Source organism: Patiria miniata, unplaced genomic scaffold, assembly GCF_015706575.1.
Source record: "Patiria miniata isolate m_02_andy unplaced genomic scaffold, ASM1570657v1 HiC_scaffold_3, whole genome shotgun sequence".
In the NCBI taxonomy this organism is placed as follows: Eukaryota; Metazoa; Echinodermata; class Asteroidea; order Valvatida; family Asterinidae; genus Patiria; species Patiria miniata.
The window spans coordinates 3,602,192-3,618,558 of record NW_024037069.1 but is presented as its reverse complement, the minus strand read 5'-3'; the positions used below and the strand labels follow the sequence as shown (position 1 = coordinate 3,618,558).

Sequence of the window (16,367 nt, the reverse complement as noted above, 5' to 3'; positions counted from 1 at the left end):
AGACCACACCATGGATCACTGCCTCAAATGCCCACTACTACCCCACCCATCCAGCTCTAGAGACCTCGCGAAGTACACCATCAACGCAAAACATTACGTGGACAAATGGAAAACGACCATCTGATGTTTTGAAGATATGAAAAGAAGAAGAACACTTAATCGATTGTGATCCATGGATCGGCTGGGTCTTTGGTGCAGGCCTATACATTTTACCTGCGATGCCGGAATCATTCTTGGTTTGTTCACAATATTTATATGATTCTGTTGATGTTTTAAAGACCCAGTCAGAAATCGTAGAAAAGATTTACAATCGAACGGTCGCACTTTGGGTGTGGGCGACTCACCTCCTTGCACGATCAGATCGTCCACGAATCTCTTGGCCGCTTCGATGTTCCTTCGCGTGGCCGGCACCAGCGCGTTGCGCCTCCAGTACTGGACATCATCTGAAAAGACCAAGATGTTGAAGCGATCCTTGGCACCCAGGTCCTCCAAGATGATCTTCAGGGCTTCCTTGACCTGACGGAGTTTGGTGCCGACCATGGAGCTGCTGATGTCAAGGACGAAGACGACGTACTTGGCGGCATGCTGGTAGCTGATCGGCGAGAAGAAATGCACAAAGTAGTCGTCTTGCACCTAAAGAACGACAATGAAACTCATAAGCGTAACGTCATTATGTCTCACGTCTATAAGCATTTTCAGTTTGGGATCACAGGATTTAGGACGTTGCTTTGGTCGCAGAAGAAAAAGACAGCCTTCAAGACCTGTTTCTAAAAATCAGCGACGCAAGCCAACAATACAGTCTCGACATGAATGTCATGAAAACAAAAATGATGATCTGCTCAAAAAATGAAATCAATATTGACATCCAACTTTACGGTGAGGCTATTGAACAAGTACAGGACTTAACAAACCTAGGAGCTCATTCAACAGCTGAGTGGATGGATCGAAGGCGAGATCAACAAAAGATTGGCAATTTCAAGAGCAAAGTTAACAGACATCTGGACATCTTTCAGAATGAGATCTCTTTCAATCTAAACCAAATCCAGACTCCTACACTCACTTGTATTCCCAGTTGCATTATGGATGCGAGGCATGGACAATAAAAAAAAAGAGATACTCAAAGAATAAACTCTTTTGAGATGTGGTGCTACCGCCGTCTTTCGCAAGTGGCATGGACCGACAGAAGGACAAATGAATCAATATTAGCTGAGAATCTGCCCAAAGACCACCTCATATTTTTTTTTGTCCGCTGGAGGAAGCTCTTTTACTTAGGACATCTGGCAAGGGGAAGTGCTGGGGAGTTATTGTAGGAGCAATGATCTTAGAAGGCAAAGTGGAGGGGAAAAGATCGAGAGGTCGACCAAAGCAACCAAGGGAGACAACATAAAGGATTGGACCGGACTCAGCATCCACACAGTACAGCTATGCGGCGTGCCAAAGATCGCCAATCCTGGAGATATGAACTGCGAACTTGGCTGCCACCCTCCCTCTACCAGAGGGCGGTACTGGATAGGATGGGATTTAGGATCTGCAGAGAGAGTGATTAAACTATATCATTCTACACATCAAAATATGACAAAAGTTTTTGTTAATCTGTCTCTGTTTCCGTCTTTTTCACCTCAGTGTAGCTGCCGTCTCTGGTATGAACCACATCGTACTCCAGCACGATGTCACCATTCAGGCCATTAGGCGAGTATGTCAGTTGCTCGTCGGCCGACGGTGCATAGCGCATGTGGGCACGGTAGTCACTGCTGCGACGAACCTGTATATTTAAAAAAAAATCCAACAACAAAAATGAAGAAACATAATGGTGAATTGAACCCGGTATCCTTGGTTTTTCAACACACGCTCTTAGTCCCTTTGCTATGAAAGATTCAGTTTACATCCATGGAACATTAACAGTTCCTTACTGTAATCAGTAAGATCTCATGTCAGAGTTATTCTCAAGTCGGAGAGAACATTCACACATGTTCCAGGCACGATTGCTAACTCGGCAGCCAAGGCTTAGGGCCCTCTATTTTCCTCCTTCGACGTGTTGGACCTTCGTTGGCAGAGAGAGCCAGATGAGTTAAAAAAGCCTGTGAGTGAATAATATTTCTGCATTCCCAAATTCCATTCCCATGTGTTCAGGTTTTTCAAAACTAAAAACTCAGTGTTTGATTTTCTTTTCACTCTTTCTATTTAGGGCTTAATTTTAAACGAGATATTTCCTTTTGAAATTTGAAATAACGAAAAAAGTCCGCGCAGGCATGCGCGCAGTCTTCTGTTCTTCGAAAAGAAAGTAATTGGTTGAACAAAATCTCACCTGTAGTGTCTTCTCCTGACCCTCAGACGTACGTGGGTCGTATTTGAGCGAAATATCACTTATACCCTGAGGTTCCGTGATGTAGAGGTCAACTTGGAGATCATCTACCGCCTTTACACGAATGGAAACAAACCGACAATTTTGCATTAAATCCACTACGTTCTCCAAACACATTGCAAATCTTTCAGATAAAAAAAGTAGAAAGGCAGTTTCAGTCCTAAAATGGAATACGTTAAATTTTGTTTGTCAAAATATTTTCAGAATTCCGCCTTTCATTTTTAAATCCGAAAGTTTTGAAACCATCTGTAGTTTCTTAGAGAGGCTTCCCGTAATTGAAATATTTTTTCCCAAAACAAACTGGGAAATACAATGATCTATATGTTTTAATCTAGTCTAATGGAAAATTAACAGAGTGCAATTAAGTACAGTGAGCAGGCTATATTGTCTAGTACTGAAGTAAGGAATTTTGCAAATTCTTTCCAATTAGTTAATTGATTGATTAGATTAACAATCGACACACCTGGCCCGGCCACAGTTTGATACGATGCCCGAAGACGCCCCGCCTCCTCTCCAGCAGTTCGTCATAAGTCAGGTCAAAGGTCACGGTGGACTGTGGGGCCACGCCCAGGACTTGCACAGTAAATGTATCTTTGGTCGGATCCCTTTACAATGTACATACCATGATTATGAATAAAAGGAATGGGATGCACGTGTAGAACCAAACAACTCATTGAATTATCTAAATTGAAAAAAAAATAGATCTCATTACATTTTACACCTTTATGATCAGGAGACAGGCGTATAATACAAAGAGGATGCGGGATGGGTAAAGGTTATGCTAAAAAGAATTGTTGATGGATGCGAACCTTCTTGTGACCAATGCTAGCTGTTGGCCATTCGAAGGGAAGAGACGCTGCCATTCCGTGCTGCGGATATCACCAACTCGGCCGGTATAGGTACGCCCATCGACATTCCTACATCATCATGACAAAACGCCAAAGAGTCAACCTTTTCCAAGGCAGGAAATGCGTTAACATTGAAGACTTTACGACACATACATTTCATAACAAAATCTGACTTCATATTTGATTTACAATTAATGTCTACGTCAATTTGGCCCACACAGATTTAAAAAAAAAACACCTGGACGCATTTTTACGTTTCCTTTGTTTTCAGGCAGATAGGGAAAATATATGGGGAAATTGTGCCTTTGATGATACAAGCATATGGCATTTGGCACACAGTCAGAGTATGTCATAAGAAAGATATTGGGCTATAGGGCCATCGCAGATTTGTCCTTCAAAAAGTGCAGGTAGAATAACAAGCAATATTCACGACTTCCAAAATGGCTGCCATCGCTTGTTATTTTACCTATATTTTTTTCAAATGACAAATCTGAAAGGGCCCTATAGCCAAATCTCTTTCTCATGACATATTCTGACTGTGCCAAATTCCATGTTTGTATTAATCATCAAAGGCACAATCCTATCACCTATCTGCCGTACTATTGCTGAAAAAAAAAGAACTTGGGTACTGTAAATTACATCTCCTCTAAATGATATTTCCTTGGAAATCAGACTCGCAGTAAACATGCTGTTTCTGAGTTGCCTAATTTCGACAGATTTAGAAAGCAAACTCAGCTCCTTCCAAATCCCACGAGTGTATTTTATTCAAGCAGCCCATAAGTACCGATAATGATCCATTTTGTAATGATCCTCATACCATCAGTTATTTAATCCTTTACTAAACTATCCCCTCTGTGACTTACACGGAGAAGTCTGAGATGAAAGCACCGGGCGGGATATGCAGCGTGAAGGGCACGTCTTGCCGGTTAGCTGCCCGGTTGGCTACCTCGCCAGTCACGGTGGTCCTAGCATACCGGTCGGTGATGACGGAATGGATGCGCAGACGCTCAAGATCGATCACATTTTCTGGTTCCTTGGAAGCAGGAGAAAGACATTCCGTTACCAAAGAGTGGATCACGGATACGATGGGGTGTGGTAAGTTCAACGGGACAATGCCCCCCCCCCCAAAAAAAAAAACGAACCCCATTTTTTTAGTCACGTCGCAAACAATGCAACCACTGCATACACCATAGTTTCGCTAAAAGAATTTTGTTTAAGTGGTCAGAAGCGATTGACGCCCTTGAAACTAAAACTTCAATTTTGAGACGAACACTTTTGCTAAGAACCGTTTTTGTTAGTTTGTTGTTGTTGTTTTTTTTGTAAGTCGCAGAAACAACTGGTAACCGCAATGACTGAGTGCACCACTAATAGGCCTGTTTAAGAAAATGAGATTATCGGAGGGCAGCATTAAAATTGCACCACCATGCACCAATGCCATTAAGAGCCCGAGTACCCCCCCCCCCCTTACTTTTCATATTAAAGTGGGGGCGGAAAGTTTTTTTTCGGGGAACAACAGATGTTTTTGGCATCCCCAAAAATTGTGTTCTGGATCACCCCCTGGGTAAGTTGGCAAATAACCCACGACATCTCAGCTCACACTTATCATATGACTCAACACCCCCCCCCCCCCCTTCCTTGATAAAACCTGTAGGATCTACGATATAAACGTTGGCAAATAAAACGTCAAAAGAAATGTTGCCAAAAAAAGGTTTTCCGGAAGTGTGATGACACTGTGTCTAAAAAAAACAACTACCTATGACACGCTGACTTCTTTTCAAAGACCAGTAGCCTCTGCTTTGATCAGAAGTCACTTTTTTATGACAATTTCCATTAACTTCTCATTACCCACATTACCACAGCTCCATGTGGAAAGGCACACAACATTATGCAGTGATAACTACATATCAAGCATAGCCCAATTTTTGCCAAGAGCGTCTTCAGAAAAAAGTAAGATGTTAACTTCAGCACACGTGAGGGTGGCATCTACCGAGTACAGTGACCAGTTTCATGGCCTAAACTTAATTCCACTTCGCAAACAAAGGTTTCCAACTAAAATGTTACATCAGGTATACTACTTGGAACAAGGCCAGACCTAGAACACAATTTTCTTTTTTTTCCGGGGGGGGGGGGACGAAACAAACATTTCGTTCCAGAAAAAGTGGGTCCAAGTATTTTCCTTCCCAAATTTAATATTAAAAGTAAGAGGAGGGGTGTAAACGCTTCTGTTGTGGGTTGTGAACGCAATGACTGCCTTTTTTGCGACGTTGCTTAAACAAAAATTGCGTTCGTATTTTGGGGGGCCATGGCCCCAGTTGCCCCCCCCCCCCTCCCCGCATCCGCCGTTGACTAGTGACTAGTTTCAACCTGTTTTTTTGCTTAATAAGATCATCCAAATAAAACTGGTCCCTGTATGCTTTATAAACCCACGTATGTACATATCCTGCCCCTACACCATGCGACTTAATTCGAGCTAGAATGTTGTATTAATGTTTTTGGTGACTGGTCCGGTTCCACGCTGATTTTTTTCTCAGCAAAATATTAACCATTAGCACTTTTTTTTAATGTTAAGGAGCACTGTGAGATCGGGTCCTAGCTTCCAATAAAAAAAAACTTACGTAAGTACATATCCTGCCCCCTATCCCGTACGTGCGACTCTGGCTCGGCTCTCCGTAGGCCGTCCCGCTGATCCCCCACTGAAGGCTCGGCGGTACAGCGGCGGTGCCGCCCCGGCTACCGCCCCCTCCCGTGGTCGCTGGGGTGCTCGCGAAATCCATGGACATGAGCGGCGTCAGAAGGTTGTACTGCTCCGAGAGCTGTAGGGTCCTGTCCACGATGCGCCGCTGCTCCTGAGGGTTGTCCGAGACAGTGTACTGATTGAAGAGCTGGACCAGGGTGATGAAGGCGGCCGTGCGCTCGGCAGCTTCGGGTGGCACGTAGGGCGAGTCGGAGAAATGATCTCTCTGACATAAATTTAAAATTGATCTCAGTTGTTTTTTTTTTTTTTTTTTTTTTATCTGAGCCGGAATTTTAAATTTACTTCCTTTCCAGAACTGAAAGTGAAAGTTCCGACAGTGTTCACTTATAATATTCATCAACGGTTCTCCAAATAGCTCACTCCAAAACCACACCTACAGTGAATAATCTTTTGTCACGCTTTGAGCAAAATGTCATTGTAGAGAATAACCTCATTTACATTTCATGGGTTATAATGAAGTGACTTTGATAGCCTTAGGTTTCAATCTTGACACTTTTAAAGTCTGAGTTTTCACTGTCCCAAGGAGGTTACAAGGCTATTTAGATTTTCCTGGATGTAGAACCCTTTACCTGAAGCTTGGCATTTCATTTCTTAATAAATTAGCATGTTGCCATCTTTGCAAGAAGACATTGAAAACTCCGGGGGAAAAATATGTCATCCAAAATGTAACTTACATTTGTGATAGGCACATACTCCTCGATGGTTATTTCCCCCGTAGCACTGATAGCAGTGACTCTGATGGGTAGGGTAGCAGCCAGCAGGTTGGCCAATCGACCGCTGATGGCAAACTCAGACCCGTCGAAGTAGTTCTGGAAGAGGGTCTTAGTCAGTGACTCGCGATCGACGATGTTACCCAGATACTCGATGGCGACGTTCACTAGAAGGGGCGTAGCAACTTCGTCGTACACACCTATGGAACAAGCAGATCCCGGTTGTTTTACGAAAGACAGCCTGGTTGCATTGAATACCCTGCTAGGCATCCAGATGGCAAAAGGATACTTTGAAGACCACACACAACATTGGGATAAGAACGGGATTTTTGGAAAGAAGCCAGAGAGTACTCAAATGACTGAAGCGAATGGCAAGTGCTTATGCAGGCATAGCTATATTCAGTTCTAGGTGCAAACACACAGAGGACATGTCACTCTTAAAAACGTCGCAAGTATGGAATTAATTGCCTTAATTCGACGCTCGAAATGAAATATCGTGTCTTCGTCTCTGGCTGGCGCATATGCGCCAGTATTTAAGCTCCCCTTGCGCAAAAACGTAATCGTTTTAAAGCCTCTTGTCGCCAATTGCAAGGAAATTGCTCCCCATCAATATAGTAATAGTTTTCTTATCATCGTCTTTATTAGTGTTATTAGCACGATTACACCATGTTCCATACAAGTACCTAGATCCACCGTGTCGAGACCGAGACAATTCAAACCACCAATGTCATAAGCTCAATCTTCATTGTCACAAATTTTGGTACATGATTCTAAAAAGGCAATCTACAGACCAATCAGCTGCTGAGACACCGCTGAGTTCTCGAAGATCTTCCTCGCCACCCCGTTGTTCCCGAGAGCCAGCCGTGCCAGGAAGTTAAAGTCCACATCCTCGGCCCCGAATCCCAGCGTCACCACCGAGCACCGACCCTGGTTGCTGTCCTGCACGTTCCGCTCGATGGTGCGCGTGTCTGTGACGCCCTTTGACGGTGCGCCGTCCGTGAGCACGAAGAGGATGCAGACGCCCGGGTTGGCTGCCGAGATTGGCTCCATGGCACCGGCCAAACGGAGCTGGTTGAGTCCCTCGATCATGGCGTCATTCAAGTTGGTGCCTGGGATTGAAAAGATGACAATCAAGTCAATCTATTTAACAAGTCAATCACAAGCCATAAGTAACAGAGGTTGAACATTTGTCACAGTTCATTCGAACAGTTTCTTAGACTTATGGTTGACTTGATATGACTTGTGAGGACCTGTGAGATAATCGATTATTAAAAAGCACTATCTAAAAAATCACTTAGCACTTCACACATAGGTGTTGCGAATTACAGATATGAATATGTGAGCACAGGTGCTTTTCTTATAAATAATATAACATTCTAGCGAAATTCTGTAACAAAATCGTGACCTCTACTCTCCCAACCCTCAATCAGCTATTCAAGTTGAAACCAGCATCTTCGTCAGTATGTAATTTGTTAAGGTGAGCTTTTAATAGGGATCAGACCACTGTAGCTGTGCTTGGAATGAGAAGTATCCCGCTGAAAAAAACCCAGTTTAATCAAATATGTTCATGGAAAAGGTAAAACTGAAGCCCTCTCGTAAGTCGCTATAAATTGTTTTCACCTGCTAGATCCGTTAAGGACCGGACATGGTCTTTTGCTAGGTTGATGTTCCAAGAGGAAGCCGTTACCATCTGATCATCTCGCCAGTAGTACACCTGCGAAGCCACATGTAAGCAGTGAGACAATGATACTCCTCCGGATTTGAACATTATTTCCACCTCCATTATTTTAGCATTCATGTCACATCATGATTTGAAACCAACAAATGCATCGTTAGCTATTCTTGTATGTTTATCTCATTAGTGACCACAAACACAATCTGTGTAGTCTGTCTATGGCCGCGTTCGGACTACTTGGTTACACCTTGCAATTACACCTGCGCCTATGGAGGCAGTTGTAGATAATTCCCGATAACCCATGAGTTACCACCAGCCAAGGCCAAGTCAAATCTCTATTAATTTCATTACTCTTATCATTTGGGTTACGTCATTAATTTTACTCGCATGCCAGTATGCGTAGCTATAGGGTGTAATTATGAGCAGTCTGCCACAACATGCATTTGACACCCCAGACTAGTTGATCCTTCTTGCTGTAACCCTTTAACATGACTGCTGTCCAATAACAGTCCGATAGCAGTCCGATAGCAGTCCGCATAGCATGCGAATGCTATAAATGAATGCTATCTCCAATAGCATTCTCATATAGCATTCATTGAGGTATAGCAGTCCGATAGCAGTCCGATAGCATGTCAGGAAGCCGAATTATTTAAATGAGCTATAGCATTCGCATTCTATTACGAATGCTTTCATAGCATGCAACTGGAATGCTATGTGAATGCTATGTGAATGCTATATGTGAATGCTATGTGAATGCTATGTGAATGCTATGTGAATGCTATATTGCATGCTATGATGAATGCTATGTGAATGCTATCACGACTGCTATCGTGACAAGGACAGGGCCGGGCATCCTACATAAAATTTACAAAGTACATTTTCAATGTCACAATACACCCAAAATAACTCCCGTGTTAAAGCTTTATCTAATAATGTTATGCACTGAACCATTTTTAACAACACATTTGTTCTTTAAGACTTTATCAGCCTCATTCTTTGGTGTACGTACATGTACAAACATCGAAACACTTTGTCTAACATTGTCATGCTTTAAGCAATGGCCAGAAATTTGATGCAACTATTTCTGCTTAATTTGAATTATCTTTGAAGCAACCACTTGTCACTTTTATATTTGGCATCACAATTTAAAAACAATTACATGTATTTGTGCTTCATTCAAAATGTAGCTGATTCAAAAATTCAATCATGGAGGAATTAAGGAATATATGTTTATAAATAAGACTTCACATCTCAACACCATGAACACCAGCATGCTCAAAACCAAAATAAAATTGTCTTCATCAAGCCAAAAATTGAATACCACCACAGCCTAGTAGTACAAAACTGTACACTTACCAAATACAAGCTGTTTTGTGAGTGTGTTGCACGTGTATGGAGGCCTCCAAACTGTTGCTTTGAAGTTGTCAATTCCAAAGACTTTAGTCCATTCAGCCAATCATCCAGTGTACATGTATTTTGTCATGTACAGGTTGAGTGCATGCATGTGAACATGAAATTATGTCCACAAGCATTCATACCATAAGCTAATGTCCATGATTTCTACAATTTCTTGCAAGACTATGTGCAGCCTACTGCACTCTGCGCTGACAATATTCAACTGACTGCAGTTTTCAAATTTCCCACACTGACCGTTAATCTGTGGAATGGAAGGTCATCACTGTGTCATGTGACTTGTAGTCCATGATACGATAGGCTTATATATTGGAATGCTGTTTGCAGGCTATGCTGAGCCACGAAATGCTATACTTTAAAATTATTTTACAACTGACTGCTAAATTGGAATGCTATACTCAATTTTTAGTCCTCCCACTTTCACTTGCATGCTATGTGGAATGCTTTGAAGCTCGCATGCTATTTGGAATGCTATTTTCATTCTGCATGCTATCGAGAATGCTATATGGACTGCTAAAGTTAGCATTCATCAAGTCATCATCTTCTGTGAATGCTATGTGAATGCTATAATAGCATGCACATGCTATTGGACTGCTATTGGACTGCTATTGTAGCAGTCCAGTTCGGTAAGGGAAAGTGTGCACCACAAGGGCCGAGATATCCCGGATATAAACCTGAAGGGGTTAAATATGGAAAAGGAATCTCTGTAATTCAAAACAAATTGGACACCGAGACCTATGGCACTTTTCGTGAATGGTAAACGATTGCTTAATCTTACCTCATCGGAGAAGGTGATGATATTGAAGCGATCGTTGGCTCGCATCTGGTCCAAGATGGTCAACAAGGCCTCCTTGGTTTGGTTCAGTTTGCGGCCGAACATGGAGGCACTGACGTCGATGACGAACGCCACGGATTTGCGTATCGGACCAAGACCGCCGGGTGAGAAGTGATGGACGAAGACCCCATCGGACGTCTGGGAGATAGAAAGGATTGAACGTTTTGTAGCAAAAACAATGAAGTTTTGGTTCAAAACTGGTTCTAAATGTAACCGATGCCTGGCAAGCTGCGTTAGTCTGAACATGGCGCATGTGAAATATGCTCAGAATTCCTCGGGACTGAGTTCTAAATTTCCAGGACTGGATAACGTAACGCCCTCTGCCACTGACTGAGCTTGTCGGGGACTGGCTCCATTATGGGAGAGCACAATCCAAAAAGCAACACAATCCATACCCAAACCCCGAAGTACAGGAGGGGTAACTCACAAAATATGGAGATTCGTTTAATCGTATCAACGCCGGCGCACCAATAGTATTGACATGGGCCTGATCGCCATGATTGTTTTCTACAGAAGGTAAAACACTCACAGGCCATGGAAACACGGGGGGGGGGACCATAATTTGACACTTCTGGGCGCTGTTCAAATACTGTATACATATATTTACAGAGCCGCATTTAAAAAACCTGTCCAGCAATTTATTGCTAAAAGACTATTGTCTTCCCCCTTCCCCCTTGCTCCCCCTCTCCCCGCGACGCCCAAGAGTATGGAAAACATAGGTACACAATTTTTTACCTGAACTTGCCCAACACCGTAATCGTGTTGGATATCGTATCGTATAATGAAATCCCCGTTGATCCCGGAATCGCCCCCGACGGCCCGCTGCTCCTGTGAGGTCGGGAAGAACTCCACTGTGACCCGCGACCGCCCAATCCTCCGGATGTAGTCGTCAAGGGACGTGTAGGAGCTCCTAGAGCCGAAGATCCCACCGCTGCCACCCGATCCACCTCCAGTGGTCTGCAGGATGCCAGATTCAACTTTCGTGATGCCTTGCGGCTCGGTGACGTAAGCTTTGATGCGAAAGTCTCTGACGATCTTTAGAAATATCGAAGCAAATAGAAAAGCCAGTGGCGTAACTTGGGTCCAATTATAGCAGCGAGCACTTGCTTGCTCAAATTCTGAGCATGGGAGCACAAGGGGGTACAGGGGGTCACGTTTCCACCCCATGGGCCATTAGTTACATTACCTCCCTATAATAATGTCACGTTAACACACGTTAATAATGTCACATTAATGGACGCCAAAGTAATTTATATATGTCAAATGAGACCGAAAGTATAGTCAGAGCTAAACTCAATCAACTAAATATCTAAAAATGAGATCTGGCGAACGTGATCATGTAACATCCCTGTAGTTCAAGCAAATTTTCGTGGTCTAATGGAATATGTCTGGGAGCACACGACCGGAAAAAAAAAACAGGCTACTGTACGGCAGGAAAACAACGAAACATTGTCAGCAGTCAATTTGCTGGGAGTGTGAAGTATAGGCCTATATGGTAGCAACGATAACATTACGTTCCATACGCTGGACGCATGGACATAGTTCTTAAGAGTGAAGTTTCATTTTTCTAAAGCACATCCGTTTGTTTGATGCATAGTTTGGCGATTTTCACCTGTTGTGGGTTGATGCTTATCCTCTGTGTGTACCAGCCCTGGATTCTCTCCAGAAGCTCTTGATAATTGACCATGACACCGATTGTGTCTCCAGGTGCTACGCTGACCGACACCATGAACGTGTTTCGGTTCGGATCTCTGCGTATAGATACAAAGTCAAGGTGGTTTAATTGAATGACTGACAGCCTGAAATAAGCTATAGCAACTTGCTATTACAATAAAAAACTGTAAACAATAAACGCAATTTAACATAGTTTAAAAAACCAACATGCCTCTGAAATAGATCTTCGGCATGTGAGAAACTAAAACATAAAAAGCATTGAAAAAATAAGGTTATAAATTGGCATCTATAATATCTGTTCCCTTTCAACAGTTTTATCGACCATGCCAACTGTGAAGTCATACCCACAGGCAATCGTCGGACAATCTAACCGTTTTATACAGGTTATTTAGCCCACAATAAACCATTCTTGTTTAAAGCGGTACACATGCGATGCATAAAAAATCAGTTCGCTGGAAGTTGGCATGCACGTGACCAAAACATCAAATTTTGTAAACAAAATGTGACGTGGTCTACATTAATACCACAAACGAAATCCTTGCTTCATTATGGGGGAACGTGTAGGCCTTTAAAACATTTTCTTGGAAGGATTGTGTTTTCTTTTCAGAGAGAAAACAGGCCAGAATAACAAAGAATGGTGAGAACATCGCCAAAAAACGGGACCTTGGAGTGGGACACCACCCCCACAAAAATGTGAAGTGCTGAGACAAACGATTAACTGAGGACAATTTTGCAGAACTCACAGGGCAGTGATTCGTCCGGTGGACAGGCTGCCAGATGCATCGAATGTATTCTCGTCTTCTCCGTCACACTTATCCCTCACTCTGCCGTAGTATGTTACGCCGTTTGCTTCCCTGAAATTCGAATCAAGTTCATGCTTTCTCAGAAAGGGCACTTTCAAGAACTGTTTAAAAATGTCAATACTATTTGGTGCATGGCGAATGGCACCTATAAGGGTTGCTGTAAACTAAGCCGCGACTGTGCAGTTCTTGAATTTCACGAAACATGCATGTTCTTTGTTCCTGCTTTTTTTTCACGGATTTTTCTCATCCTCCGACCTTCATAATGATAGATTATCAAAGAAACACTTTAAAGATCACACAACAACAAAACATTATTTGAAAGAATATAATGTAAATATGCACAGTAGCTCAAGACCATACAACTTGCAATAAATACAAAATAAAAAAAAGTTCCTAATAATGTTTAATTAAAAAAGGAAAATGCGAAGGGACAAGTTTAACAAACACACACACATTCAAACGATAATTTAGCTCTTTTTTTGATGGAGTAAAGTAATACAGTTTAAATTAATCTTTAATTAATTTAATCTACTTTGTGTGACCTAAACACTGGCAGACTACGAAAAAAAATCGGCGCAAACCATCGGGAAATAAACCCTTATAAATTAAAAACAAAAAATGAGAATGCAGCTTTCTTTCATTAAGAAAAGAATTAACAAAAAATTGATATTAATAGATTTACGGAGTAAACTTCGTGGCTGTTGGAGACACAAGCTCATCATTATTATTCATAAGGCTTCTTACAGTGAGAAGTTGGCGATGTACGCATTCAGTGGCAACTGTAGAATGAAGTTTAGCGGTTGGTACGACGAAGCACGGTTGCTGATGCGACTGGTGATGGTCGTGCTGGCGAATCGTACGGCTATCTTGCTCTCGACTTCGAACTGTCGTACGTCATTCCTGTTCTGTTGGGCGAATGTGATCAGCAAGCAAAATAATGAACATCACTAATCACCCTGTTGGGGTGAGAAGACGAGCCCGCCCTCACCTCCTCTACAAGTATACTGTCAAGAGGAATCTTAAAACAGAGGAATATCAACACAAAGTCCTGGTCATCTCTAGCTATCCAAAGAGATGCCTGGGAGAGCTGCTGTCAAAGGATGTGGAAGCAGTCTTTGTCGCTACGCGACCGACAGCATGATGATGATGATATATGTTTTTGGTTTTTATAAAACATCAGCACCCACGATAATACAACTTTTTGAGGTGGGGGTGGGCTGGGGCTGGGGTAGGATGAGATGTACGTAGTGGAATAAGGGAAATTATTGTGGCGTATTTGAACTAATTTATGTCGAAGAGTTCGTTTCCTGTTGGTAATGCGACAAACTGAGGCAACTAATTATCTATTAATTATTCTAGTGTAATACTCACGGATATCGATTGCCTTTTAACTCGAACTGGATTTGTCGGCATCTGTGTGTCGTGAGAAATGTCAACAATAATTGATATGAATTTAACCGAGAAACACCGTTCATGGAGAAAAACCTCAGTTAACAAGACCTTGAATTTAGATGTCTGATGTGGACCACTGTCAGTGTCATCGTCAAAATGAAAACTCATTGAAACAATAATACTCATTCTGTCTGCGTCAGATGAATACTGATGATGCTTATTATAAAGTTATGCGTACTCCTCACAAATACATTCTGAATACAGTGATAAATGACAATTATGCCATTCTAAGTTTGCTGATCCTTATTCATATATGTTGCCAAGTGAAGCATTCATAATATTGTAAGGAGACAAAGGAAAATCTAAAGATACGTAAATATCCCTTGATTTCTTGTCAGAAACAGGCCCTGTCGACTGACGAACGATTGCTGAGGATAATGACATTTTCCCCCAATGGGGAATGAAATTTTGAATTTAATTCTGTCCCTAACCTTCGATTCCCAATGTTGTGTCCCTTAAATGCATATAAGATCATTTGCATTTATCTCAAAAGTAATCCGAAGTTTTATCAAAAATTGTACTTGGATACAAGTACTAAGCACCTCGTGAAATTATTCCGTCTGGCTTTCTGTCATAAGAAATCAAGAAATGTAGGTGCTTTCCAAGATCAACTAATTGAGGTTTTTTTTTGTAAAGAGTGCTAACAGACGAAATCGTGTTTAGTGATTAAAAGGTTGTGTATGGGTTTTCATACTATTTTTGTTCTAAATAATGAAAGGTTTGCGGAAACCCCATGTGCGAATAATTTCTCAACTAAGAGAATGGTTCTGAAAAGAACCAGAGGTATAAACTCGACTTTCCGGTCAGTATGCTCTGACCGTCTTCAGGACAGTGTCAGAGCATACTGACCGGAACGTCGAGTTTATACCTCTGGTTCTTTTCAGAACCATTCTCTTAGTTGAGAAATTATTCGCACATGGTGTTTTCGCAAACCTGTCATTATTTAGTATCTCCACCATGCAAAGACTCAAATCTTACTTATTTTCGTTCTCCCAAAAAGCACTCACTGAGCTGAAATTTAAACAGTTTAGGTGTTTATCTTTCTTCTTTGGATTGTGAGTGGTGTTATTAATGAAAGATAAATACAATGCATGAAAATCAAATGATCATCTTTAAATTCAACAAAATGCGGTTTGCAGTGTAAAACGCATGTGGCCCTGTATAATGTAATTGTGTAAACTTTATTGTGAAAGTGCTGTATTATGAACGAACGACTTGCAATATCAATGTTGCCAGATCGTATTGCAATTTATGGAACGACTGCTCTTTCACCTTTCGCGACCTTCAGCGTATTATGTCATGTCACTCCCGTGACCTTCGCATGAATGTCAAGAGTCCTCAAATTTCAGAAACGTGCATTCAAATTTCCCGTGGCTACCTTGCGTCTGTTCAGTTTGTTTGTTCGCAAGAAACCAGACAAAATGTTGAATACTGAATTTTGAACAACTTAATTTGTCCACTGTATTTATGCACGTTGACCTTGCGTATCCACGGGATACCTGCTTGTCAATGACAAATTTTGTCTTCCATTTTTTTTCTTCAAGTGGCGAAAAACACAACAGTGGCATTCCAACCACCATCTATGGAAGTTGAGACATTGTTATTGGCACTACTCCAAATTTCAGGGAAGGTTTCCCTTGAACGGAACCTTTTGTTGCCAGGGTTTTGAACCCTCAATGCACACAGCTGACACAAAAAAAGGTCCATTGTGAGAAGCCGAGGGTCCAAGGGCAAAGTTATTTGGGGAGCTTTCCAAAAACAAACAAACGGAGACGGTTATATACAATTTCTTGTCTTGCTTTTCTATGGGAAAACAGCTGGAATTCCAGGAGTGTTTTCG

The 16,367-nt window shown here is 42.0% G+C and overlaps 1 protein-coding gene across 1 annotated transcript in view; it reads right to left on the bottom strand.

The window, feature by feature from the left end:
* The window catches only part of LOC119737937, a 30,362-nt gene that overhangs the window by 12,671 nt on the left and 1,324 nt on the right, over window positions 1-16,367 (bottom strand). Inside the window, exons 2-17 of the mRNA XM_038212614.1 lie at window positions 14,447-14,488; window positions 13,820-13,980; window positions 13,016-13,126; window positions 12,211-12,349; window positions 11,334-11,633; window positions 10,542-10,736; window positions 8,296-8,389; window positions 7,467-7,784; window positions 6,640-6,875; window positions 5,826-6,170; window positions 4,074-4,243; window positions 3,172-3,279; window positions 2,826-2,967; window positions 2,306-2,416; window positions 1,619-1,762; window positions 345-633 (exon numbers count right to left, since the gene is read on the bottom strand). Coding sequence (XP_038068542.1) covers window positions 345-633; window positions 1,619-1,762; window positions 2,306-2,416; window positions 2,826-2,967; window positions 3,172-3,279; window positions 4,074-4,243; window positions 5,826-6,170; window positions 6,640-6,875; window positions 7,467-7,784; window positions 8,296-8,389; window positions 10,542-10,736; window positions 11,334-11,633; window positions 12,211-12,349; window positions 13,016-13,126; window positions 13,820-13,980; window positions 14,447-14,488 — 2,905 coding nt within the window. The remainder of the gene's footprint in view (window positions 1-344; window positions 634-1,618; window positions 1,763-2,305; window positions 2,417-2,825; window positions 2,968-3,171; window positions 3,280-4,073; window positions 4,244-5,825; window positions 6,171-6,639; window positions 6,876-7,466; window positions 7,785-8,295; window positions 8,390-10,541; window positions 10,737-11,333; window positions 11,634-12,210; window positions 12,350-13,015; window positions 13,127-13,819; window positions 13,981-14,446; window positions 14,489-16,367) is intronic.